The 26,951-nt window shown below is 32.2% G+C and overlaps 2 protein-coding genes across 3 annotated transcripts; both read right to left on the reverse strand.

Annotated features, from left to right (window-relative positions):
* Nucleotides 1-142: 142 nt before the first annotated feature.
* On the reverse strand, nucleotides 143-17,150 carry LOC130644345 (fibroblast growth factor receptor 4-like). 2 transcript variants are annotated; one of them, XM_057449908.1, is made up of 13 exons: nucleotides 16,942-17,150; nucleotides 12,344-12,592; nucleotides 11,991-12,257; nucleotides 10,019-10,288; nucleotides 7,654-8,043; nucleotides 6,928-7,248; nucleotides 6,367-6,534; nucleotides 5,212-5,322; nucleotides 4,948-5,126; nucleotides 4,544-4,666; nucleotides 4,254-4,462; nucleotides 3,822-3,927; nucleotides 143-3,025 (listed from the first exon to the last, which is right to left on the reverse strand). In XM_057449908.1, exons 1-13 carry the CDS (start codon nucleotides 17,018-17,020, stop codon nucleotides 2,894-2,896), a joined length of 2,604 nt encoding a protein of 867 aa, XP_057305891.1. In that variant the 5' UTR covers nucleotides 17,021-17,150; the 3' UTR covers nucleotides 143-2,893. The 2 variants fall into 2 exon arrangements, with proteins under 2 accessions (XP_057305891.1, XP_057305889.1); XM_057449906.1 differs by having other exon boundaries at nucleotides 145-3,025; nucleotides 7,654-8,046.
* Nucleotides 17,151-22,738: 5,588 nt separating this feature from the next.
* LOC130644347 (titin-like) lies at nucleotides 22,739-26,085 on the reverse strand. The gene is made up of 7 exons (XM_057449911.1): nucleotides 25,621-26,085; nucleotides 25,115-25,408; nucleotides 24,312-24,716; nucleotides 23,870-24,163; nucleotides 23,285-23,701; nucleotides 22,989-23,143; nucleotides 22,739-22,854 (listed from the first exon to the last, which is right to left on the reverse strand). The coding sequence occupies exons 1-7, from the start codon at nucleotides 25,940-25,942 to the stop codon at nucleotides 22,828-22,830; spliced, it is 1,914 nt and encodes a 637-aa protein (XP_057305894.1). The 5' UTR covers nucleotides 25,943-26,085; the 3' UTR covers nucleotides 22,739-22,827.
* Nucleotides 26,086-26,951: the final 866 nt, after the last annotated feature.

The following is a 26,951-nucleotide window of genomic DNA, read 5'->3' on the forward strand; positions in this document are numbered from 1 at the left end:
CTATTTTTTTATATTCCTCCAAGGTTTTGTAAATGAGAGTATCAAGACGGTATTTCAGGAGGGTTACTATTGGTCTATTGTTTAGTGCAGACGGGAAATCACAACTTCGTTCCCTGGGCATTTTGCCTTGTTGATAAAGCTGATAGCGGCGAAATAACGGCTCAGGGGCCACAAGACACTGGGGCCGAGGATGGGGAAATCAGAAAAAAGACCTGGCTGGAATGCTATTGTTACAAAAAGCGTGTAAGTGGAATTTCCGCTTATGTGGAAACCAAAACATTATAATATAAAAACATTGATTTTTATTGTAAGGAAAGGGTAAACAATTTCCGCTCGCACATTTTGCATTCTTTCTCAAGAAAATTGTCATTTTTAATAAAAATCTTCCGAAAAGAAATAGACTTGTTTTTTTTTACTCATGATTATTTAGTCTTAGGACTATAAACATCGCTAAAAGTACACCCGCCAAATTAGGGTTGCCTGTTGCGGATTTTAGCTCTTAAGGGGATTTTCACGAAGCGAATTGAGCGGCGAATTGTACATGAGCATGCGCAGTTTTGTTTGTTATGATTTTGCATCAAAATATTCGCTTCGCGGAAAGTAGTAACAGTTCCTACTTTTTCGCGGCTAAAGGTTTCGCTGCTAGTTTTAGACCAATCAGAACGCGGTTAACCAATGTAAACAATGAACTTAGCGTCAATTTATTTTGTCGTGAAAATCAAAAAGCGAATTCGCCATCGAATTCGCCGTTCAATTCGCTTCGTGAAAATCCCCCTTTAAAGGAGTTACAAAGTGAAGACGTTCACACCGACATTTTAATAGGAACACTATTTGGAGAATTTTTAAAAGGTAAAATATCCGCTATACAATGTCTGCGAAACATTTTAGTATCATCATGATTAAGTTTTAAAAAGAAATACCACTATACAAGAAAAAGGTCGAGAAAACGTAACAGAAAAACTAAATCCGAGGGTATGTGACGACAACTTTTACTTCCAAAATACATTCAGTATTTCAATGTTATATATCACATTAGCTACAATCTTAATGGTAAAAAAGTCACACATATTCGCGTTGCTGTTGCCTCGTCTGACATTTCCCCAAACTTAAATCCTTTGAATTAACAGCTTTAAGATATAATATTTTTTTTACTACAAAGTTGGAGACGTAAACTTTCAATCAATCTAAATTGCTTAATAAAACTTACAAGAGATAAACCTTCATGAAAACTTCAAGTTTGGGAATTGACGACAATATATTGTATGTCTGTCATATTCAAAAACTATTTCATCTCCAAAAAAAAAATCTCCATATAAAATAATCCTCTAAATTTTTCATTGAAAAAATATACTGAAAAAATACAGTAAAAAAGCGCACTTTCCATATTGATTTTATTTACACGAACAAAATTTTCCTCAGGTTCTGAGATCACGAGTTATTAGAAACTGCTGTAAAACAGGAAATATTTTTTCACACGAAACTGGATTTAATGTTTATTAACAAAGCGAGATCTCGCCCTAAAAATTTTGTTCTCTAAGAATGGTTTACTTGCATTCAGTTGTTGGATTTTATCAGACTAAAAAAATATTTAAAGAGACCCAGAAGAAATAAAGAAATTAACAGCGAACCAACATGATCTGAAAATTTGCCAACACGGCGCATCCACTATTGTAGCCGAAAGTGCCACGCTATACAAACAGGCAAAAAACTAATTCATCCACTCAAAATTTTACAATCATCATTAAGGCTTTCATTACACTTAAGTTTTTTTATAAGAATATGCTCTATAAAAACAACAGGCTGGGATTTTCAGTTAAAAAAAGTAGGTTTAAGAATAATGACCAGCCTGGTTAGAATTTGCCATTGTATAACTCTGTTCTTTTCGCTGGTTCACACTCCACAGTTATATACATCACAATCCAAAAAACAAACAACACGGTCCAAATAAATGAAAACACTTTGTACAAAAACCGACAAAACTTAAACAATCTTAAAAATTCACTAGAAGATATAAATACAAAACATTGCATTTACGAGTAATATATAAATAATATTGAAAAGTAAAATTTCGTATAAAAAGTTCTTGTAGTAAAATAAAAACATAGCATTTACATGTTTTGTATAGAAACCTGTCGTTTAAAAAAAATCCAAATAATCTCTAGCAACACCACCTATACCGAGTTCTATTGCTTTTAAAATCGATACAGAGAAGTTCTATCGCTTTTAAAATCGATACAGAGAAGTTCTATCGCTTTTAAAATCGATACAAAGAAGTTCTATCGCTTTTAAAATCGATACTGTTTAGTTCCACCGCTTTTAAAATAGATAGAGAAGTTCCATCGCTTTTAAAATAAACAGAGAAATTCTACCGCTTTTTAAATCGATACCGTTAAGTTTTATCGCTTTAAAAATCGATACTGTTTAGTGCTTTTAAAACCGAAAGAGAAGTTTCATCGATTTTAAAATCGATACTGTTAAGTTCTATCGCTTTTAAAATCAATGCCGTTAAGTGCCATCGCTTTTAAAATCGACACAGATAAGTTTCATTGCTTTTAAAATCGATACAGATAAGTTTCATCGCTTTTTAAACCGATGCAGAGAAGTTTTATCGCTTTTAAAATCGTACCGTTAAGTTCCATCGCTTTTAAAATCGATATCGATAGAGCGATAGAAGCGATAAGTTCTAAAGCTCTCATTGGACATGAGTACGACACTGCAAAGGCTTCTTTATATGCCATGGTTTTTTTAAAACTTAAAAACAAAAAACGCACAACTAAAATTTGTTTAAAAATACGTCGGAAATTTTATATAAAACAGCTCTATTTAGTTTGGTTACTCATTAAAATATTTTTTCATTCGTTAAGCAAACCGTATTTAGCTTAGAGAGCTTTAATCAGCATTTTCCTAAAATATCATTAGCAGTTGCGGTGAAGGGGTTATTTTCTTCGCTGTTGAAACAGCCACTACTGTCGCCTTCTGTAGAAGTTAAAGACGACATTGAAGGTGCAAGAACATGCATATAGTCCTAAATAAAATGAATACAAGATTAACCAAGATGAAAAAACTTATCACCCGGACAAATAACACTTAATTTTTTACCTAAACCTGAAAATTAAATAATTTAAATATATAAACATCTAATAACGCATAACAATGGCAGCTAATGGACTTTTTTTTTGTAGGGTGAAAAAACAACGCTACAAAGTTATATGAAAAATTGTGATATTTTATTGATCTAATTAAAAAAGCCATTTCCATTCTGCAAAATACACAGGCATAACATAAAAAAGAGGTTAGTTTAGAAATAATTCAAATTTTCCAGCGAAGTGGTGCACATTTAGCTTTTTTACCTTCATTATCTCTCAAAATAATTTGTAAAGTTGGCAAATTTTTAAAAAGCTTATAAGGATTGTAGATAAATACATTATGACCAGTAGTGATTTGTTTCAGGACACATGTCACTTAACTGCAATGACATGCTGAATCAGTTCAACCTTGCAGCAGACACTATAAAAATCCTTATCTGGTCTTTGTTTAATATTCGATCGATTTACCACATAACTCAACATGGCATGAATATAGAAACTATAGATGGTTTTAGGACTTGATGTTGACTAAGGACAGACTAGCAACTTTATAAAATCTAACCTTGTTTTCATGCAACATTTCAATTTTCTGCAACCACAGCAGATCATAAAAAGGTGATCTTAGAAAAGGCTTATTGAGCTCAGTTTATCTGTCTTTACTGTGGACATTACTGTTATCATACTGCTACTTGGTTTTATTATATATTTTATTATTTTAGGATATTTTGTTCCTACCTGACTCGAAAGTTCTTCTAGAAGTGATTCAAGTTCGTGCAGAAGATCCGTAAAACTTGGTCGATTACTTGGATTCTCATACCAACATTTAACCATGATTTCATATCTAAATAAAAGGAAATAAGAAAGTGACTTTCGGTTTGCCATCATGCCTTTGCCATCATTAGCTTTTCTCCCTAAATCTCTATGTGACAACATCGCCAGAAAAACATGATAGGATCATTCTAACTTGCTTGTAACAAGCACAAACCGGTGCGCGGTGGCTTCAAATGGGCTGACAACACTAAATTTTAAAGTACGCCGGGAAGTGGAAAACTCGTCCCTGTAACTTTATAATTGCAAGTCAAATGTGCTACGACTACAATATAGAAATTAAAATATTTTACCGATAGTTATAAGGTAAAAAAGTTAAACTATAGAATGTAAGCATACACTTCAGCAGGACAGACTTGTGGTTTATCCATACGAAAACCAGATTTGAGCAGGTCAAACAATCTCTCGACAGGAATACCAGGATAGGGAGATCCACCCAGCGTAAATATCTCCCATAATAACACTCCAAACGCCCAAACATCGCTCTGCGTTGTGTAGATGCGATCAAACAGAGCTTCGATAGCAAGCCATTTAACTGGAAGCCGTCCCTGAATGAACATAACAGTAACTTCTAAACAACTACACTCCACGCACTTAAACAAAAAGAGAAATATTATAAAGATTCTTACATCTGTAGTTTTTCTGTAATAATCAATATCGTTTGTACTTCTTGCTAGACCAAAATCTGCAATCTTGATGACGTAATTTTCGCCAACCAAAACATTACGAGCTGCAAGATCGCGATGGATGCACTAAAAAAAATATAAAAAGATTTTAGCTCACATCGCAGCTTTCAAAGTGAGGATATTACAGGCCTCCGACATAAACATTCGTGATTTTAAACTATTTTTATATAAATTTCATGCTACCCCATGCCGTGTTATCATACAAAAATTTAAAACTTCTCTGTTAATAAAGAGCGAACATGCTTTAAGCGCTAAAGCGCTAATTCCACGAATTTTGGATAGAAAAAGTTCTGCCAGTAAATAATTTGTTACTCAAATAAAACAATCGCAGTAAAACTTTTCAATACCTTCCTAGAAGCGAGATATTCCATCCCTTTTGCAATCTGTAACGCAAAAGACACCATGTCTTTGGTCACAAGTAAAGGTTTTGGCCGTTCATCAGAATCAGATGGCGGAGGGCGTTTAGAACGAAGATATTGGCGGAGGTTTCCATAGGGTGCATACTCAACCACCGCGTAAATAGGATCTGGAGATATCAAGAAATACTAATTTCTAATTAAAACTAAACCATTAAAACATATGTAAAGTTAATTAAGGTGAAAACTATATACCACTTTGAGTACAACACCCGATAAAATTGATGATATTTTGATGCCTTCCTATAGTTTTCATTGTTTCCATTTCTGACAGCAGATCCAAAAGTTCGTGTTCAGTAGCATCAGCTATAAAAATATTTAACATAACAAAAATATTTCTCCGACATAACAAAATATTTCTTCAACATAACAAAATATTTCTCCAAGATAACAAAATATTTCTCCAACATAACAAAATATTTCTCCAAGATAACAAAATATTTCTCCAACATAACAAAATATTTCTTCAGCATAAAAAATTTCTCCCACGTAAAAATATATCCGCAACAAAAACGTCTAACATTCATCTTTCCCTTTCTATCGATGTTGTACTTGAGGAAGAAAATAGCTGCAAAAATTTCAAAATATTTTGGAACGTTTTTTATGCTTAGGATATGTTAAGCTAGCTTGCAAAGAATCTTAGTTTTTTTATGCTTAATGTTATAAAGAAAAGGTTGACGAAGTGTAAACTGTACTTTATGAATCACACCAATACAGAAAAAGCTACAGATTAATCGAATTAATGTAAGTCCAACTTTAAGTGTCAGTAGTTTTTTACATGGCACATTCTTGAATATAATTGACATGTAAAAACTGAAGGGAGATATACAGCAAACTGGCAAACCATAAAAGTTTTAATTCAGTATATCAATTTTATTTATTCATTTACATATTGTCTTAAGGAAGCAAATAACCTGCACAAATATTTAAGTGGTCCCAAAATAATTTATTTTGAAGATACATTTGTGCGGATGACCATATTTCTCGGAAATTTGCAAAATTAATTTTTGCAGATGAAATAAATAAACAGCAATGACCTCAATATTTAGAAATAGAAATTGTCGCAGACACAAAAATAGAAAATTTTGTGAAAGAATTTTTTGCAGATGATCGCTTTTAAAAACTTTCTGCAAATGATTTGTTCCCTTAAGATACCAGACAATAGCTCACCAAAAAAGCTTAAAGAAACAAAAATTGGCAAATATTTAAACAAACTTTGAATTCATTCTTTCTCTCTAAGAATGATTAACTTTCTAAACGCAATTTATTTAGTATAAACACAGCAATAATTATACCTTTGATTCTCTTCTTAAGCTCAATGTACACTACACAAAAAAGTAACCAGCATACCTTTCAACATTTTTATAGCAACAGTTGTTTGATGTTCTTCACATTTTTTTAACCCAACTGCCTGCGCTTTCACTACAACTCCAAAAGCTCCCTCACCAAGTGTTTCAGAAATATGCAGACAGTCACGATCAATCTCCCATTCTGGATCAAAGGGGATTTCAAATACATCTAGATGAGAAGTGATTTTATGTAAATACATAAGTTTTAGAAAAAATAACATGCCTTTATGCTAGAAAAGGCTAATGAAACAAAAAGGGAGTATTTTCAATGCCCTAAATGTACAGTTTAATTCAGTACCATATCTAGTGAATAATTGATAAATTATATTGAGATACACATCCCCATTCCTAAAAACGAGTTATAGTTGACTGATTTAGTTATAATTGACTTAGGTTACTGGTTGGGTAATAGTTTGCCACCTGAGCAAACAATAACATATAACCAGAATTTAAAGTATAGTTTCCAGTACTTCCAGTCTTCATGTACACAACAGATATAGCAAATAAATTATTAAAACAGATAGGATGACCTGACAAAGAAATAAGGTGAAAAATACTTTACCATTAAGGTCACCAAATATCAGTTTGGCATCTGAAATACTATAAATTCTTCCATCATGAAGCAAGGGAACAGCCGAACCTCCACTAGAAAAACCTCGAAATTTTTGTGAAGAATTGTCTGGATCAATATTAAGCTTTTTGACATCTGTGAGTGCTATGCTACCAGCTTTCCCAGCTTGTTTCTTAGACCGCCACTTAAAAAACAGTGCTGCGAGCACAACACATGCAATGATAACAGCAGCACTCAACACACCAATTACTATCAACATTGTTTTGCTTTTAGTGCCTACTTTCCTGCTTGATGCTATCAGTGTCTGTTGCTCTAAACAAAACATTGGAAATTTATGATAAATAATAAAAACAGTAAAAATTTTGTGACGGATTTGGTACAATGAAGCAATGGTTTTTTTACTTTTTCACAATCTAATACAAAAAACTGTCTTCCTTGCCTTTAAATCCATAACAAAGTTACAATATCATACAATAAAAACGAGTTAAGTCATTGAAGATTAGGAAATGTTTTGTGCAATGAACAGTATGTCTGGGGTTTTTCTAAAGACATTTTATTGACTAAAAAATTAATTCAACTGTTTACCTCCTAACACTAGCTTCATCTCAATTAAGCACAAACTTTAAGTAAGTTTCAAAAATCTTTTGATAGTGGTGCCAGCTTGTGGACTTTAATAAACATTTTTTGCAACTAATAACAAATTAAACACACACATACCTCTTTGCAGTACATTCAGATACATGTTAGCACTGTCAATTCCAATGTGGTTGCTGACTAAGCATGTGTAATAACCCGAATCATTTACTGTTAAGTTTACTAGCATCAATTCTACACCATAAATGCCGCTTTTCCCCACATTCTCTATGGATATTGGATTTGACTGATTTCGGTGTAAGAACTTTCCAAATTTAGAAAGAAATTGTTGTGATTGCGAATCAATTACTTTTTGGATCACAGTTTTGTTCACCGAGTGTGCCCATTTAAACCAATTAAAGTGAGAAACTGATAAACTTATAATATCCAGACACTCTATCGTTGTATTTTCTCCAACATATCTTGTTTGATTCTTAAATGGGTCCTTCATAAGATGAGGTCTGGAACGAACGTCTTCTAAAACATAACGTAAAACCCTACAGTTAAGCATGTAGTGAAAAAGAAGCTTTTTTAATTAGAATCATGTCATACTTTCCCAATTTACCAGTTTGTTAACCAATCAGTTAATACTTTACTACCTCTTTATTATAAATTATTTTTCTTCGATTGTTTTTATATTTGTAAAACCGGATGCAAGATATGAATTCCTAATAATGCATTTGGTTTCATTAACAAGTATAAAAAAATCCTCATGACTAATTCCTAAATTTAGAATTACAGGAAACTTTGTGTACTGTGCCACTAGAGTACCTTGCCATTACACAGGCAATGACAAACATTCTAGTGGCTACAAAGTATGGCTTATTATGCATAAAAATATTTACAGTGTGTCAACATGCTAGTAAAAAAATAATTTGTCACCCCTGTAAGGTATTTTATAAATAACTGCAATGGCTTGTCCTGGTTGCAGTTACGGCAAAGTAGAAGGCTTAATTTAATCAAATAAAGTCCTTTGACCAGTGATTACTCAAGTGATTCAGATACAGATTCGTCACATTTTAGTTAATCAATTTCCAAATGTTGCAAACCTTAAAAATCCAAATCACTCCCCCAACATTTTGACTCACACACACCATAATTATTAGAGCAGGTGGTAGAACCCATGGCAAAACTCTCCTATCCTTTATCAGTTACGAAATTAATTTTAAACCTAAATTTTTACATGCAACATGCATAATTTTGTACAGAAGGGCAAGCAATGTTATTTTATAGGATATGATGTGCAACAGGCTGGATCTTTTTCTTAAGTTACAGCCTGATAAAGAACAAAATATTTTAAAACAAAAGTGAATTGAAAGGGTTATCAAACAGAAAAGAAGTTAAAGGGGTCCCAAGGTACTTTAACAAGTTGGACTTACCTCAAAGATTTTCATAAGAAATTTCCAATGGCATTATTCACTTTTGTTAAAACTTCATGGTTTTTAAATATTCGTTTTTTTTGCCACCATGATGGCAGCTTCGATCTTAAAAATTTCAGACTAGCTCCAGTCTTTTTAGTGCCACGTGACCCTGTTACGTCATATTTATGTAGCGCTCACAAATTATTGACTTTCATTCGTTATCATTAATGACTTCCATAGCCAAAAACAAATAATATGCTGTCCGATGGTAAAAATTTCAACGTTCCACTTTTTTAAATAGGTCTCTGTACGAATGATTTATGTTTTTGTTTAAAAAATAATTCAACATGATATACTAGCCGTGTAAGTATACCTTGATATCTTTTGTTACTTTTATTTGCCTTCCAAAATATATCCTACTGAAATAAAAATCATACACAAATGTGTGGCATGTTAAATTATCAGTAAATTTTACAGCCAGCGTCTCAAAAAAAGTCCTTTGAAATAAAAATTATGCACAATTTATTTTTCGTTTAATTGCTCAGCTATGTAAGAACATATGCAGAGTTACTTTTATTTTCTAAATAAATATAATTGTTTGTAAAAAACTTTATGCAGAATTATTTTAACTTTTTTTAAAAAAATAATCGTTTGTAGAGTACTTTCGTTTCACTTTGCTGACAGAAGGCATCTGTTCAGGCTATAACAGTTAGTAATGTTTAAAGCGCTACATAAATATTACGTAACAGGGTCACGTGCCGCTAAGAAAAACTGGAGCTAGAATAAAAATTTTTAATGAAGAAAAGGGTCGAAGATAGCCAAGATGGCGGTCGAGCAAGATGAAAAATAGCAATATCTAGAGTTACATGAAGTTGTAACAAAAAGTGAATGTATCATTTAGCATTTCTCATGCACATCTTTAAGGTGAATCGAACTTGTAAAGGTACCTTGGGATCCCTTTAAAGAATTTTAATTATCTAAAAACACACAGCATTGTGTACCCAGGGGTCAAGGACCTCTAGTTTTAATCTTACAAATGTTAAACCATCATTGCCCTTGACTTCTTCGAAAAATAGATTTTTTCTTACCGCGAACTGTTAGTATAAAAGAGAATTTTAGCACTTTGCCTTTATTTTTAACTTCACATCTGTATCTTCCATTGTCATCTGATTTAACAGAATGTAACGTGAATTTTGGTTCATTATAAGTGTGGAGCTTTTTACTGTTTTTAAACCATTCATATGTTATTGCTCCCTCTCCAACTGCAAGACACTGAAATGTATGTGTGCTGCCTGCTGCAATAAGAGTAGTAGCATCAAGTTTCATCCTTTCCATTGCAACAAAACTAAATTCCAAATCTAAAATGACAAAACATCAGATTTATAGTTACACCACTACCTTTATGAAGATAATATCAAAAGTTTTCATTAAATTACCTAAACAAAATGAAACTATATATTTTTTAATTTGTCTGACTACAAGATATCTGAACTTTTTGACCTTCAGAGTGAAGAATTCTATGTAAAAATTTTTACGTTGTTAGTGTTATTCTAGCAGTGCAACTATGTGCATGTTGCTGGGGTCTATATTTCCCTGTCAATCACTATATAACAATAAAAAAACTCTCAAGACCATCACTTTTTTACATAATTGAATGTTTGAAACATGTTTAATACAAGTTTAATTTTAAAATTAGTTTCGCAGGCTGGGCTTTTGAATTACAAACAATGACGAGTGTTGGAGATTTTGTGGACTTGTTTTGTTTTAATTTTTTAAGATTGACTGTTTTAGGGCATAGTAAACTTAGGAAATGTATTTGTCTTAAAGATTTTCAATTTGTTTCCTTGTGTTAAAGGAAAACTAAACATAAAAATGATTTTTTAATATGCTGTCATAATAAATAGGTGGTATAATTCAAAAATAAAGAAATTCACATTACATGTCTCTTTATACCTGAATAACAGCAATATTCATGTGAGGAAAACTTCTTGTCATTACTATAGTATTATCATATAGTGAGCAGATTTAGCTTTATTAAATATTGCAGAAGCATCTAGCAAATCAACTTTTGTGGCCAGAAGTTGCATAACTTGGCATACACTAAAGTCACTACATACATAAACTAAATTCTTTTTTCCAAGGAGTCATATGAAAGGAGTTTTGGAGTCATATGAAAGAGTAAGACTTACGTAAACTAATTTCTGATGGTTGGAACATTTTTTAAAAAAATCTTATGTATCAACCTACCAAACGGTATGCTTAAAAGTTGGGAGAGTGTTAAAAAAGCCCAATTAGGGTTACAAACTCAAGTTGACATTAGTTATATGCTTCAGAAACATACATTTAATATAATCCTGCTGATTAATTTACTTTTTGTAAAAATGGTAGCTCGATGTAGCAGAAATGGCAATTTTCTAAGTAAAAATGTCTTGCATCTTGCCATTGAATATTTGTTGAGTTTTTTAACGCCAATTTAGACAGTGAACTATATTTGACATTATATATCAAGTTTACTAAAAATAGAATACTTAACAATAAGTTATTGTACGGAAAATTATTGAAAAATTTTCAACAGAAGCAAAAAAAAAGTTTAGTTTAACTACTAATAAAATCTAAAACTAATTGATTTTATTCAGCAATAGTTTAGAAAAAATTAAAGAATAGCGACATCTAAAAGTACATGTAGCTCCAAATTTAGCAACTTTTACAGAATTATCACGTTGTAAAGTTTTACTTTTGAATAGAATGAGTGAGAATAAAAGCTTTGCCATAACAAACTCAACAGATGAAGAGTAATTTATTAAACTAGTCGGTAGCCTGTGGAAAAATCCACGAGTTCGCCCATTTTTTTTATTTCGCATTGCGTGGATCTCGCTACTTGCGGTACCATTTTGCGTGACACACAGACGCATACGGGTATTATAATATAGATAACTCATAGATTATTGGAATACAAATTAGATTATAACAATATCTTTCTTTTAGCATACTTAGTAACTATACGCGAATAATTTATTGTCTAAAAGGACATTTATATATATAACATATACGTTTTCATACCTTTAACTTTTAACGTATAATTGAATGCAATAATGTTATATTTATTCCTAGCTTGACAAGTATATCGTCCACTGTCACCATTTTTAATTTGCTGTAATGTCATTGAGGACTGACTAAAATCCCTCAATAGTTTGCCATCTTTATACCATTGATACTCAATTGGTTTCTCTCCAGTGGCATGACATATGAATATATACGAATCTCCTTTCTTGACAACATTTTCTTTCTCTTGTATCATTTCATCCATTGAAATAAAGCTCAATTTTACTAGTGATATAAAAAAGTTTTTAGGTAGAAATAGGGTATATGGGATGCATTATTTACCAAAAAAAGACAAAACAGTGTGAAGGTACCTTTAGGTATAGTAACATTGTATGTTCTTAATGTAGCTGTACGATTTTTCACATCTTGGCAAGTATACAGCCCACTATCCATTTGAGTGGTATTCTTAATTTTCAAAACAACTCCACCATGTTTAAAAGTATAATGTTTGTTGGTCTTGTCAATAACTTGGCCATCTTTAAGCCACAAAACTTCCCTTGAAAATTTACAGCCTAAAATTATTCGCTGACCGACTTTAACTTCCTTCAATATTGTTGAGGCTAATAAAAAAACATAACAAAAGTCATCAACCAACAAAGGGCGGTCAAATCCAAACAAGTAAACTTCTGCTAATAAATGTCTTTAAGCGTTATGAAAAATAACATACATTTAATATTTAATAAAGAAATATATTCTCATTATATGACTGTATCTGTGATGTGTAGAAATTTACTTCCTGAAAACTTTATTTCATATAAAAGAGCTTGAAAACAATCTCTAAAAGTAACTTTTCCAAGCTAGCATTTTATCCTACTCTGTGCTGTGCGTAACACTGAGTTTGATTGGGATAAGTATAATTTGCCTGATGATAATGTTGTAGAAGGGCCAGTCATGCATATCGAGACAGAACGGGCAATGAAGGCTATTAGGAAAATAAAGATTGGCAAGCATGCATGAGCATCAGGTGTTGTTGCAGGGATGATTAATACAGATGTTGAGCATGATACTAGTCTTGCCAATTAGATTATAAAGTATAGCGTTATCCAGAATGGTGAGTTGTTTCAAAGGCAAGGGTTGATGCATTAGAAAAAAGTACCTATAGAGAGTTGAAGTTGGTTGATTATTAAGTAATGAAAGCTATTCAAAGAGTGATTGATAAGTTATTTAAAGATAAAATGCAATGCGGTTTTGTTTTTCATGGCACTAGCAATATTTTTACTCAGACAGCTTCAAGTAAAGTAATTAGGAAAGAAAAACAATCTCTATTTTAGCTCCTGATATAGTACCACGTAAAGTTATCTTGTGGGTATGAGACAATAAGGTGTGGATGAGTGGCTAGTTAAGATGGTACAGTCTATGTACAGTAATTCTAAAAGTTGTGTAAGGATTAAAGATTCACCTAGTGATAAATTTATTGTAAACGTTGGTCTATATCAGCATTCTGTACTTAGTCCTTTGTTATTGGTTTAATTTTAAAAGCACTGTTGACGGACCTCAGAACAAGTTGTCCATAGAAGTTACTGTATGCAGACAATTTGGTTTTCATCGCAGAGTCAATGGAAGGATTAGTTTGAGAAGTAGAAGAAAGGACTAAAACAGAAAGGGCTAAGGGTGAATGCAGCAAAGTCTAAAGTCATGACTAGTAGCATTGAAATCAATTGTGATCTTGTAGTTGAAAAGAGGCCTCGTGGAGTTTGCATGAAAGGGTTTGGAAGAAACTCCTGAGAGACTTGTAAGCATTTGATACATAAGAAGTGCAGCAGTATTGAGGTAGTTACTTCTAGATAGAGCTTTGTTAGTTAGTTGATATGTTGGGTAGGAAGCAGGTGTTAAAAAAAGTATTACTTGCAGGATGATTCTGCTTGGATAAAGTTACTTCCTTTGTTGACTAGCAAAGTCGTCTTGTCCATTGAGGTAAAAGGTAGGTTGTATGAGGCCTGTGTTAAAAGTGTTATGTTGTATGTACAGATGCAGTGAAGCAGTAAGATCTTGACTACAGTGCCAATCGCGAGTAACTATACATGAGTATTAAACTACAGGTACAAGTAATTTCTTCTGTAGGTATTCCAGGAATACGTGACGAGTATACTACGCGTACGAGTACGTCAAAAATACTCACACATTTTTGATACTGTACTCACACAGTACTAGCTGGCGTGCACGAAAGGGAACGGTAAAATTAAACGATAAACTTTTGCCATATTTTCTAAAAATGTGTTTTGGTGTTTACGCTATTATTTGTTCCAATGTTTTTTTTTAATTAATTAGGACAATGTTGGGTTTCACACAATCTCGTTGTCATATTTTAAAACAAAGAACAATGTTAGGGAAACTCCGTTTTGACAAGTTTCAAATAAAATACATGATGTCAAGGTTTAAACAGTTTTTGAAAGAAATGATGCGATGTTTAAACAGTTTTCTAATGAAATATAGTAATATTTTAGGCAGTTTCGTTTTCATTTTTTAAAAGAATCCAGTACTTATATGACCTTACTGCACTTATATGTGCTTCACTTTTTTTCTCTCAATAACGATTTCCTCGCTCTCTCTCTAAAACATAATTCTGGAGATTAATTTTTCTTTTGTGTTGAATGTTATTCTAATCTATTTATATCTTTGCAATCACATTGAGCATATTGAAATGATTTGCTTCTGGTAATAGAGCAATATGGCAGGTACCATCTTTAGGTGTTATTGAGATGTATTTTTAGCAAACTAGTGCCCAGGACTAAAAAAACAGTAAAAAATGCAAAGCATTGATATAGCAGATGTAAATAGCAAAAGGTTTCCTTGTTAATGAGAAATGAAGGATTTAAATGTAAAGTTACAAAAACACATTAAAGAAAAGTATAATTTTTATGTAAACTAAAGAGAATCTGCTGCAACATAAAAAAAATGTTCTTTCTTACAACGCGAAAACAAAGTAAAAGTTTTCACAATGTCTCAGGTAGCAGACAAATGTGAGCTATCGATAAAAATTATGCTACAACGATTTCCCGTTTTTTATCTTATACTTGCACACGTACTCACAAATCATTCACTTATTGTACTCGCATGCGCAAGAGGCTGTACTTAAGGGTATGGAGTAGTGTACTCACCGATTACTTGTACTTGTCTTGCACTGTACTTGCCATTTAATGTACCCGTACTCGTGTATCGTTACTCACGATCGGTACTGTATTTAGAAAGGAATGATATGAGAATGGTTATAGACACATGTGTAATTCCAGTCTGAGAGACAGAAAGGGTTTAAATGAGCTAAGAAGCAGGCTAGGTATCCATAGCATCAAAGATGTTAGCCACATAAAAAGATTGAGTTGGTTGGGGCACTTGAAATGAATAGAGAAGGATAATTGGGTAAAAAAATGCAGATATGATAGTTCCTAAAGAAAAACCCAGATGTAGACAAAAAATAACTTGACAGGAAGTAATAAGGACAGACTTGATGCAGAGAAATCTGAATTTAGATTTAACACAGTCTATGGATCAGATTGGAACCATTATACCCCATTCAACCCATGCTAGCATGGTGTTAAAGGGGAACTCCAATAAAAACCAGTTCTTTCTTTTTTGTTTTAAACATACTCAGAAAAGCATAAGAAATAAAAAACCTTACTTCACTTGTTTTTCTTATTTAAAATTGTTGTACTAGCCTTCGCATATACATTTTTTTCTCATAAAAAAACAGACAGGCACAATTTCATTTAGGACTGGACCTGATTATAAATAATAACATCACATTGTGCAGAACGTTTAAGTGAGTGCAGAGAACGTTAATGTTAAGACCTATAGCGTAAATTTAAATTTCTTCTTGTATGTAATTTACGTGTAAATCTTTAAAAAATGGTTAGTTGCTCTGCATTTCGATGTACTAATCGATCAGTGAAGTGTAAAGAAGTCAGTTTTCACAAAATCCCATCTGTGAGAAAAGAAAGAACTCAGACAAAAATGGCTAAACAAAATAAGTTGTGCAGGTGATCTACCAAGCGATCAAAGTTTTATTTGTTGTCGCACTTCACAGATAGTTTTTTTAAATAAGATCTCCAGGAAATAAACTTCCATATTAAAATATTGTTACTTAAATTGCCATTTTAGCTAGCTAGTGAAAGCGATTAAAGTTTCTTATTTCTTATTTATTATTTGTACTTATATCCACAGAACACAACCAAATAACGTTTTGCACATTTTTATATTAAATAAAAGAACATTATACCAATTTCCAATACAAACACCACCAAAAAAGTTTTTAAGTCACACGTATCTTTCGTAGCTCTTAAGTTTTTATTCTTTGTTTTTCAAAAAAGAAGCTTTTTTGATGGAAGGACCTGCATCTGTAAAGTGAAAATACTACAAAAATGTGTGGAAGCATAAATCACTGAGTTTACCAGCTTGTTTTGTTGTTTTGTTGCATCAGCAAAATTTGGCAACACGAGTTACAAAACTGTTGCAGTGGGCTAATTAGTGTGGAAGCAGACGTTTGAAATGCTAAATTACAGCCAAACAAAAATAATTTTTTAAAGCAATGTATGTAATGAGACAATGTATTTATAATTGTGTTTCTGAAAATTTGGGATATTTTTATTAAAGAGAAAATATCATTGCAGATAAAAATTTAAATGTTACAGTACAGTAAAGTTTATTTTTAATTGCTATTGTTCTATAGACTTCACACTGAAATTATTCTCAACATAGTCACATGCAGGTTATTGTTACTTGAGCGAAAAGTTTTTCTAAACTTTTAAATTTCTAATGATTTGATCATTTTCTGTAAAAAAACAATGGTCAAGTAATTATTTATATGCGTTGTGCTATGTCGTTTTAATTGTTTTAAAAGATCTACAATGATGTTTTTGCTTTCCACGATTCACTTTTGCCTGTTTATGACAAAACTTTTGTTACAAATACATACCTTGCAAAATACTGAATAATCCAAGAAATGTTTTGACATAAAACAACCAGGTAGTCAACATATGCTTCTCAAATGGCATGTTCCACTAAATGACAGTGTGGTATTGTTCACCCAGTGTCATATAGTTAGTCTTCACATACTATTTCCATACTGCAATCTCTTCATGTTGTTTAAATGATTTTGTGTCTATCCTAGAGATTTAATAAAATAAAATGATATTCTAGTCTCCTTTAAACATAGGAGAGGTTGTTTATATTATGTGTATTTTACTTTTCCCAGCACTCTTTTTCACCAAGATTGCCTTCATTGACAGTATGTCATTTAATTTTCAATGCTTGTTTAATAAGAAATTGGCAATAATTATTTGTCACAAAAGAAATAAAAATGATTTTACAGATATAGCTTATCATGGGACATCTGTTCTCTGCAGGGAAATGTTGCCCTGATTAGTTCTTCATGAGTTTTTTCCTGATCAATAGATGGCGGGTGAGCTGCTTGTGTTGCTGCATTGCGAGGGAGCCTGGGTGGAACATCAAAATTATATCCAAAAGTGGATATATAAAAACTGTTAACAGGTATGTTGCTTGACATGTTAAATGGATATCACAAATATTTTCAAAATAAATTCAAAATCTTGCAGGATTCGAGCCGGCAAAGCACACTTACGGGAAGACCAAGCTTGATGACGTCACCTTTTTTCGCCATTATGAACATAACATAGCACAAAGTATTACAAATAAAAAATATAGCTTTAAATATCACCGATTAACAAAGTATTATTAAATACCAAGATTGTATTATAAAAGCTAGATATTTCTAGCTAGCTATAATCAAACAATAGTTATAAAGTTCTATTTTGGAACATTTTGGCACGTCAAATAATACTTCAATTGAGGGATCCATTGACTATGCGTTATCCTTTGAACATTCAGGGTTTTGCTTAGCTATGCGTATTCTTAGAATTATATGTGTTTTTAGCTAACTATTTATATTTTCCAACAGATAGCTAGCTCTGGGGGATACATATCATGGACGACCTTTACGTGATTTTCTGGGGAGCAACTTAAAAATACTACAGCCACTTAAAAATACTACAGTAAAAAACTTTGGCATAAATCAGAAAAATAAAGAACTTCAAAGCGATTATTGGAATATAAAAATTATTGTATAGCTAAACCAACATAGCCAGCTGGCTAAACAACATCTTCAGCTAGGTAACAAACGGTATCTTCACCGCAGCTTTGCCTCCATCTTTTTTTCTTCTTATTTAAAGGCTCGTCTCCACTAGGCAAATTTTCCGTGCGGAATTATTTTGACCACTTTTCTTTGACTGACAAAATTTTCACTCCAGACGGTATTGCCATCATGTTTTATGCGCCAATTGAACCCTTTGACATCCAATGTATTATGTCCCAACCTATTTGTAAATTTTTCTTAGTGAAAAGTAGGCTTTACTTTAATTTTCCATTTACTCCTTGACGACTTCGCACCGCGCGCATATGACGAAGCGCTACTTTGTTGTTTTCCGTATAACAAAATAGTACCACCCCATTATTGATACAAGATTTACCAGACCTTTTTCCAGCTACCCAATACCACATTGTTTCACTGCTGCAAACTGTTACCATCCTCCCCCAACAGGAAAATTCTCCATGATGTTACTAAGGAAGCTTCCAGGCGCACAATCGCGTTGAGACGTGGACGAAAATGAAACGACACTTTAATTAAAAAATTGTTCGAAAATGTCTCATTAATTACGAAACATGCATGACACAAATCACTTTCCAATAAACTTATCAAATAAAAAGATGTAAACATCAATTAGACATTATCGACATGTTCTTATTTGCGATATGACAACACTGACGACAAGTTGGTCATTGATATACCAAAAATTCGGTATTAATTATTATAGTATTATACAAAAGTTGCTTCCTTTATAAAAAATTAAAGGTGTAATTTATATCTCAAGTGATATTATCGTTTCGAACAATTTGTCCCACCCTTGGCGATCCATATCAGACAAACATTAAAAATTTCAAAAAAAATAATCAGTCATTGTTAAGTTCGGAATTTGACGAGGTCATCGCAAAGCTTTGTGAAAAAGTACACCGTTTTTGCGTCTGAAATGCGGTTAAAATTGTTTTTAAACCTCAAAAACGAGAAAGTCACTTTTGTTTATAATATTCATAGCATTTCCGTTTGCTTACGACTGTATGTCATTTTGTTTGTTTCTTTGGAAAACAACTGTCGTTCAGGGAGGAAAACAACTGTCGATTCACAGAGTTATCTAAATAGCAAGGGTAGAAACTCCTTAACCTACAAAATGATTGGTAATTAAATAATAATTTTGGTAATTACGAAGCATGAGAAGTATTAACTACCAACTTAATGTTGTTGACAACATGAACTCGAATGACGGGTACCGGATACGTGACAGATAAAAAATATGTTGATTGAAAAATCAGCCATAACCAGCCTAGTCTGACGGAACCTTGTTCCAAAGCTTACCTTATTGTTTAGTTTTTCAGTTTAGTCAATGGTCTGGCTATATTCCATGTTTGTTTGAGTGTTCTAATAAATAAAGAAGATATAATTAATAAATTTTTGTCTTATCATCTTTTTCGATTAATTTATATATATATATATATATATATATATATATATATATATATATATATATATATATATATATATATATATATATATATATATATATATATATATATATATATATATATATATATATATATATATATATATATTCGGGGACAAGAATGCAACTCACCTCCTCTTCTATCCTAATATTAAGTAAATAATTCCACTTTTTTTATAAACAATTTATTTTTTGCACTTTGTCTCAAACATTGTTTATCTAATTAGGAAAAATGCCCAAAAAATTGTTTAGTCATTGTTTACTGCAATAAGATTATACATGGTGAATTATTTTAAAGTATTGTTTGTTTTTTGACCAATTCTTCGGAAAGCATATTGCTTAATGTTTGACCATTTCTCCAACCCATGACAATTGTTTAGCAATTGTTAAAAATTTTTGCAGTTTTTAGGTCGATTATTAGGATTTGACATTGTTTATAAAAAGGTGTATTTCTAAGAATGTTTTGTAAATATGTTATCAACTCACTTTTAATTTTACTGTCACTTTGGCCGGTAGATATACATGTGTTTAAGTATCCGATTTGATCGATTCACTCATTCATGGTTTGGTTATGGAACTCTGATCCTTGTCATGTTTTTTATTCATTTATGTAAGATTCATTTTGTTCATGTTCCATTTTCCTAAATTTTAAAAAAATTTATTATATTGATGAAGAAATAAGTTTTTAATTTGTTTATTACTTATTAACCACCAATCTGCGAAAGAACAATAATTTGGTGATGAATACAAGGAAAGGAAAATGAAGGCCAAAAACATTAAAGAACGTACTTTATGTTGTCATTTATTCCCATTATCGATGAATTTTTCAGAATACTTAACCTGCATCGTGTGTCTTAGAGAGTCGGTTTTATGGCGTTTTAGAGCTTAAAGGGCGTAAAATGAGGTTGGCTTCTACGGCTCCGCCCTAGCCAGTGGTTGGGCTCACAATGCCCCTAAACCCATAGTTGCGTTTTATCGCATATACGGTGGTATATATAAGGTTAATTTTTTTCTCTGACTACGATTACGGTTTGGGCGAAATTATTTTGGGTGAATTCTTTTCAAATTATTGTCATTAAGACTGGGATTTCTTCCAAAACAAACCTATTACACTGTTATTGATTATTAGACCAGTGAGCTGCTGTTTTATTGTCCATAAAATATCCTCATTTTAGTAAGACTAAATTCGCGCAGTGTTCATAAGCTTTTTTATTTCATTACACATGACTATTTTTTTAACTGCTGTCTCCTTCCGTAGAAGGGAAGACGAGTGTTTAAAATGGTACTGAAAACAACAAACTCTCGGCCAAAATTGCAAAAGTTGGACTTGAATTTAAAAGGGCGTAATGAAAGTTTTGAAAAAAATGAAAGTGACTACATTGCGTATGCACGCAGGTAACAATGACGCATAGGAACGCAAGACACGAATTTTAGTTCTAATTTTTCGTGGGACTTCGCGGATGAGCAATAGCAATTTTTGAAGAAAGTAAAATAAGTTGTCAAAAGGGTTCGGTGCTGAATGGCACTGTCATATCGGCCCTCGTTACACCTGTCATTTCTACATCGACCGAGCAAAAATGTAGTTTTGCATTTTAGTTCAAAGCAAATTCTATTACACCTTTTCCAAATTTCCTAATTATGCCAAACTTTATTAAAGAGGTCGATACTAAAAATGATTCTTATCCCTAAGTTCCTTAGCAAAGGGTAGAACAAATTACCTAATTTCGTAAATATGTCTGTTTGTTAAGTGCCTCAATTCCGTGCTGGAAGTCACGGTTCACACCCTTTATATTGCCGAGCTTTTCAAGAATACCCTCGTTTTCAAAATAATTATTTTCTTCAAATCTAAATAATATCCAACCAGAATATTATATTGCTCTAAAAACTTCATATTTGTCATGATAATTTATTTATTTGAAGAGCACAGAACCATAAAATTTTTGATGACGTCATAATTATTACAATTTATGAAATTCGGGAAAGAATATTGAATTCAAAAAACGCTGGTTCTTTATCCGTTACATCCACTACTACTATTTCAATTTGTGGAGTGTAAGGAAATTTCAATTTTTACGTATTTTTCGTACAGCCTTACGTATTTTTCAATACTTAAGGCTGGAAAGAGAACTCAAATTCGGTTGATCATCTGCATTAGAAGCTGGGAGCAAAGAATCGATACCTTTGAAAGGGTCAACTGATTCGAGACCTTTGTCATTTTTCCCTTTTATTTTCATTTTCGGTACTCAGTTGAAAAATTAGGCCTACAAAAAAGAAAGCCTCAGACTTTGAAAACAAAGAAAAACAACAATTTAAAATTTCGCGGGTTGGGCAATATTTCAAAATTTTCGCGGGGACAAATTTTTTCGCGGATAGGCTGTTTCCAAAATTTTCGAAAGGACATATTTTTGTGGTTAGTACCCAAATCCGCGAAATTTAATTCCCGCGAAAATTTATCCCAATAAAGTAGTATAATGAGCAAATTTCTCCACTTTTTGTCAGCCTTGTCAACAGTTGTTGGTTTAACAAAAAATTCAAACTTCTGCCGGTGTATTCAAAAAATGCACATTTAATTGTACTTGTCTTCGCATGAAGAGATAGTAGGGCACTCTGATTTTAGTACATAGTTAATCCGCAGTTGTTTACCTGCCTGGCTCTTTAGTTATTCGTTCTTAAAACTATGGCAGTTATTGTACTTGTCAGCAATATCTTAGGATGTGAGTACATCCTGTCTACTGCGATCCACTATACGAAGAATTGTACACAAATCTTTAGAACCAGAATGTTTGAAAAATTTCTTATGAGAAATAAGGAAAAGAGTTTGGAGTTGCTAGTACAAGAAAAGCTGGCTAGCATTTGCCTTGCATTCACATTCTAAAGTTTTCCTCTTGTATTAGAGGTTTTTTTTATAAGAATATCAAAATTTTTAGCAGGTTGGCCATTATTCTTATTTTATCTATTGTTTTAAACAATAGATGAAAAATAATCAAGTTTCTCTTGCAAGGCCAAAAATAAAAACAGGACGTTCGCTGGGCATTGACATTGTAGAAAATTGAAAATCTTTTCAGATTTTAATGTTGCAGTGAAATTTGTTTAAGCGTTTTACATAAATACATTTTTAGTAAAATTATCAAAGAAACAATATTTATCATGTTTTTTTCTTACTTAAAAAAAGTGTACAAAGTTTTAAAGCTATCTGCACATAGTACAATCACTGGCCCAATGAGGAAACGTCAATCTTCTTCTGTGTCATTAAGCATCTGAAAGAAAAAATTCATAATAAATTTGAATAAATTTATATAAATAAATAAATAATTTTTATCAATATACGTAAAAATCTTTACTATCATAAGGCTGAAGTTAGCTACACAAATTGATCTACAGTTGAACTCACCTTCATTGCTACTACATCTCTGTCAGTCTTTTTTTTCAACTTCAAAATTTTGTAAAACACAGTAGCCACGATAATTAGAGCAATTGTCGTCAAAACGCCCAAACTTGTTACAATAGGTTTCAGAAAAAATGATTTTTTTGTTGGCTGAGGTGGATCTAAAAAGAGATGTTTTGACATAGAACAGAGATTATTTTTTATCCAGACTTTTTTATTCCAGGTCCGAAAGTTGTAAGTTCCCTTTTCGAAGAGTAAACAAACTAAATTGATCAACTTTTCAGTTACATAAACATGCTTACTTTTATAAACTATTCTTGGTAATACATTTAGATACATGTTAGCACTGTCACTGCCAATGTGGTTGCTTGCTAAGCATGTGTAATAGCCAGAATCATTTAATTTCAAGTTTACTAATACTAGCTCAACGCCATGAATCGCCTTTTTCTTTCGGTTTATTCCACCTGTAGATCTGGATATTTCCATAAATAAATCCACGTTGAGCACTTGTAAAAAATTTCGATCGACATCATGCAGATCTGAATCCGCAGCTTTCTTTAACACAGTTTGATTGAAAGCACCTTTCCATTTCAACCAACGAAAGTCAGGAATCGTACCACTAATAAGTTCGTAACATTCTATAGTTGTATTATCGCCAACATATCTTGTTTGGTTTTTAACAGATCCTTTTTCAAGGTATGGTGCTGTCCTGACTTGTTCTAAACAACACAACCATGTTTGTTAAAACTTTTGATATAAACCAGATTTTACAGAAGGTAAAATTGAAACATAAGTAACAAGCTGAATTGAAGACAACATTATGTTCAAGAAGCTTACTAAGTCAGAGAAAAAGATTTTTCAAAGAATTAAAAATGTATATTTTATACCTTTAACAGTCAGTGTATAGTTAAATTCTATAAAACCATCTTTATTTTCCGCACGACAAGCGTAAACTGCAGAATCAGATAAAACAAGTGTTTTTAATTTCAATGTAGGTTCATCCACGACTAACGTCGAGTTTACTCTTCTGGTTAATAGTAATTTATTGTTTTTAAACCATTTATATTTGATAAGTCCTTCACCATCAGCATGACAATGGAACGTTATTTCTATTCCCGATGGTGAGAGCCTGTTTCTATTCAGTTCCATCTTCTCCTTGTTAGTAAAATGTAACTTGACTTCTAAAATTTCAAAAATAATAATGCACGACCAAATGTTATTTCTTGTCTTGGTTCGGTTTTATGTGCAATATTCTTGTAGACACAAATTTGGAACAAGAATAAGAAAGAGTGAGCGGGTTATCAAGTGCAACAGAAGAAAAACTCTCACCTCTTGGTAATATATTTAGATACATGTTAGCACTGTCACTTCCAATGTGGTTGCTGGCTAAGCATGTGTAATAACCAGAATCATTTACTGTTAAGTTTACTAAGACTAGCTCAACGCCAAAAATATTCTTTTTGTTTGGGTTCATACCACTTGAAGATCTGGATATTTCCTTAAATAAATCCACGTTGAGCACTTGTAAAACATTTTGATCGACATCATGCAAATCTGAATCCGCAGCTTTCTTTAACACAGTTTGATTGAAAGCACCTTTCCATTTCAACCAACAAAAGTCAGGAATCGTACCACTAATAAGTTCGTAACATTCTATAGTTGTATTATCGCCAACATATCTTGTTTGGTTTTTAACAGAACCTTTTTCAAGGTACGGTGTTGTCCTGATTTGTTCTAAACCGCACAATCATGTTGATCAACACTTTAGATTTAAACTAGATTTTATAGCAGATAATATTGTAAACAAAAACCCATAAAAGAAAGAACATGACAATAGCTGTCTAGCAGTAGACACTCCACTTCAAGGGTTGGAAGTTATGGGCTTAAACCCCATCAGATCAAAAACACATATGACAATGTATATCATTTTTTTTTAAACTAAATATTTCTACCAGGGCTGTATTAGCTTTTTATCAGATTTTTGTTCATAACAGTAGAAATAGAAACTAGTGTCATTAATAAATAGTTTAAATTATGACTATTTTATTAGATATAAGTAACAAGCTGAGAATGTTATTAAAAAACTTATAAAGCCGAAGGAAAGTATATCACATTGAAAATATACCCCATACCTTTAACAGTTAGTGTATAGTTAAATTCTATAGAACCATCTTTATTTTCCGCACGACAAGTGTAAACTGCAGAATCGGATAAAACAAGTGTTTTCAATTTCAACGTAGGTTGATCCACGACTAACGTCGAGCCCACTCTTCTGGTGGGTAGTAACTTATTGTTTTTAAACCATTTATATTTAATAAGTCCTTCGCCAGCAGCAGTACAACGGAACGTTATTTCATTTCCCAATGGTGACAGCCTGTTTTTATTTAGTTCCATCTTCTTCTTGTTAGTAAAATGTAACTTGACTTCTAAAATTTTAAAAATAATAATGCACGACCAAATGTTATTTTTTGTCTTGGGCTGGTTTTATGTGTAATATTCTTAGATAATATAAAGACGTTTTTCTAATTCTATCAGAGAAAACATAATCGTGTGGTGTAAAACTTAAGTCCATTGTAAATGACACACAAAATGATCGAGCTGCATTTTTTTAATATAAGATCACTAAAAAATTACTTACTAGTAGCTAACGAAACATTATAAGCCACTAATATTTTTCCTGGAAAACCTTTAATGATGTCATGGCACGAGTATATTCCGATAAAAGACTTCTCAAATCTCCAAAACTTTATCAATCTTCCATCGTGGGTTTGACTGTAGTTGTTGGAAAGAGTCCTGTTATTTTTCAGCCAAACGACTGATTTTGTACTGTTCACAAAATTGCAGCTCAATGTTCCATTTTCTCCGACGTAAAAAGTTTTGACTTGAAGTGTAGTAGTTGGTATTACAGCTTTCAATAAAAAAAACATCACAGTTAGCCAATTCAACACAACTGTATACATCTTGCTTGCACATTAAATGAGTTGAATTTGCTGAGTGTGTGTTTTACGTTTCCTGACTGTATTCTCTTTTAACAAAAGGCTAAAGGAAATAATTAAAACAAATATTCGGAAATATATTTAATTGTAATAATTGAGGTTATAACCTTTCGTCCATCTAAAACTAACGACCGGTTAAAAAACAACAACATTGATACACCACAAACTTGAATTCTTTTTATTTATTATTTAAACAATTGTTTATACAAGATGAGCAATTTAATAATATCAACAATAAAAACTATGCGTCGTGAGATGTTTATTAACAGGAAAACAAGGTTGACAGCCAGTGACTTTTAAAAGAAAGATTGTCTTGCTGTGTGCATTGTTACATTTTCCGTGCTTTGATATTCTCGGAGGTGTTAGTAAACTAGGGGAATTTTCATTTTGGAATCTGAAAGAGGAGTCAGTAATACCTCAAAGGTAATTTTGATGTTATCAAAAGTATACCGTATGCTACTATAGTTAAACATTTTAAGTTTGTTGCAGAAGTACGAAACTTCATTCCCAGGGCATTTTTCTTTTTTTTTTTTAATTGAAACCCCGTAATAACGGCTTATGTGCAAAGAGACAAAGCTGCAGAAGACGGTTAATTTTTTCAATTGATGTGGAAAGCTTACTGCTATTGACAAGTACATATTTTTCCCAGGGCTTTGAATAAGTCCCGTTTTGACAGTTTATGTAACTAATATTCGCGAAATTGACAAAACTAACGAAGTCAGAACAACCTCAACTTTCCCAAGATACTTTAATTATAATTCCGTGTCAGACGGATGGGTTAAATCTTAGCATTACTTCGTTACTGCAAGGTGACATTGTCTGATTCGTTGCAGTAAATCAGTACTGCATACATACATGTGTCCGGGTAATGGATTGATCTGAAGTATTGTAAACAAAAGCGATATTCGGTACCGTGTATTTGACTGTAAGGCGCAATTTTTCAAAACCGTGAAGTAAACAAACTTTCTGTAGA

The sequence above is a fragment of the Hydractinia symbiolongicarpus genome, chromosome 5 (genome assembly GCF_029227915.1).
Source record: "Hydractinia symbiolongicarpus strain clone_291-10 chromosome 5, HSymV2.1, whole genome shotgun sequence".
In the NCBI taxonomy this organism is placed as follows: Eukaryota; Metazoa; Cnidaria; class Hydrozoa; order Anthoathecata; family Hydractiniidae; genus Hydractinia; species Hydractinia symbiolongicarpus.

What these genes read in the sequence shown, in the direction of transcription:
- LOC130644347 (XM_057449911.1), bottom strand. Translation starts at nt 25,942, where the DNA reads ATGTATACAGTTGTGTTGAATTGGCTAACTGTGATGTTTTTTTTATTG. An exon ending in TAATGTTTCGTTAGCTACTA is followed by an intron (nt 25,409 to 25,620) that starts GTAAGTAATTTT and finishes TTAAAATTTTAG; the next exon opens with AAGTCAAGTTACATTTTACT. An exon ending in TCTAAATATATTACCAAGAG is followed by an intron (nt 24,164 to 24,311) that starts GTGAGAGTTTTT and finishes TTGAAATTTTAG; the next exon opens with AAGTCAAGTTACATTTTACT.
- LOC130644345 (XM_057449906.1), bottom strand. Translation starts at nt 17,020, where the DNA reads ATGCCATTTGAGAAGCATATGTTGACTACCTGGTTGTTTTATGTCAAA. An exon ending in TTATACGTTAAAAGTTAAAG is followed by an intron (nt 10,289 to 11,990) that starts GTATGAAAACGT and finishes TTGTCATTTTAG; the next exon opens with ATTTGGAATTTAGTTTTGTT. An exon ending in TGCTATAAAAATGTTGAAAG is followed by an intron (nt 5,323 to 6,366) that starts GTATGCTGGTTA and finishes ATATTTTTATAG; the next exon opens with CTGATGCTACTGAACACGAA.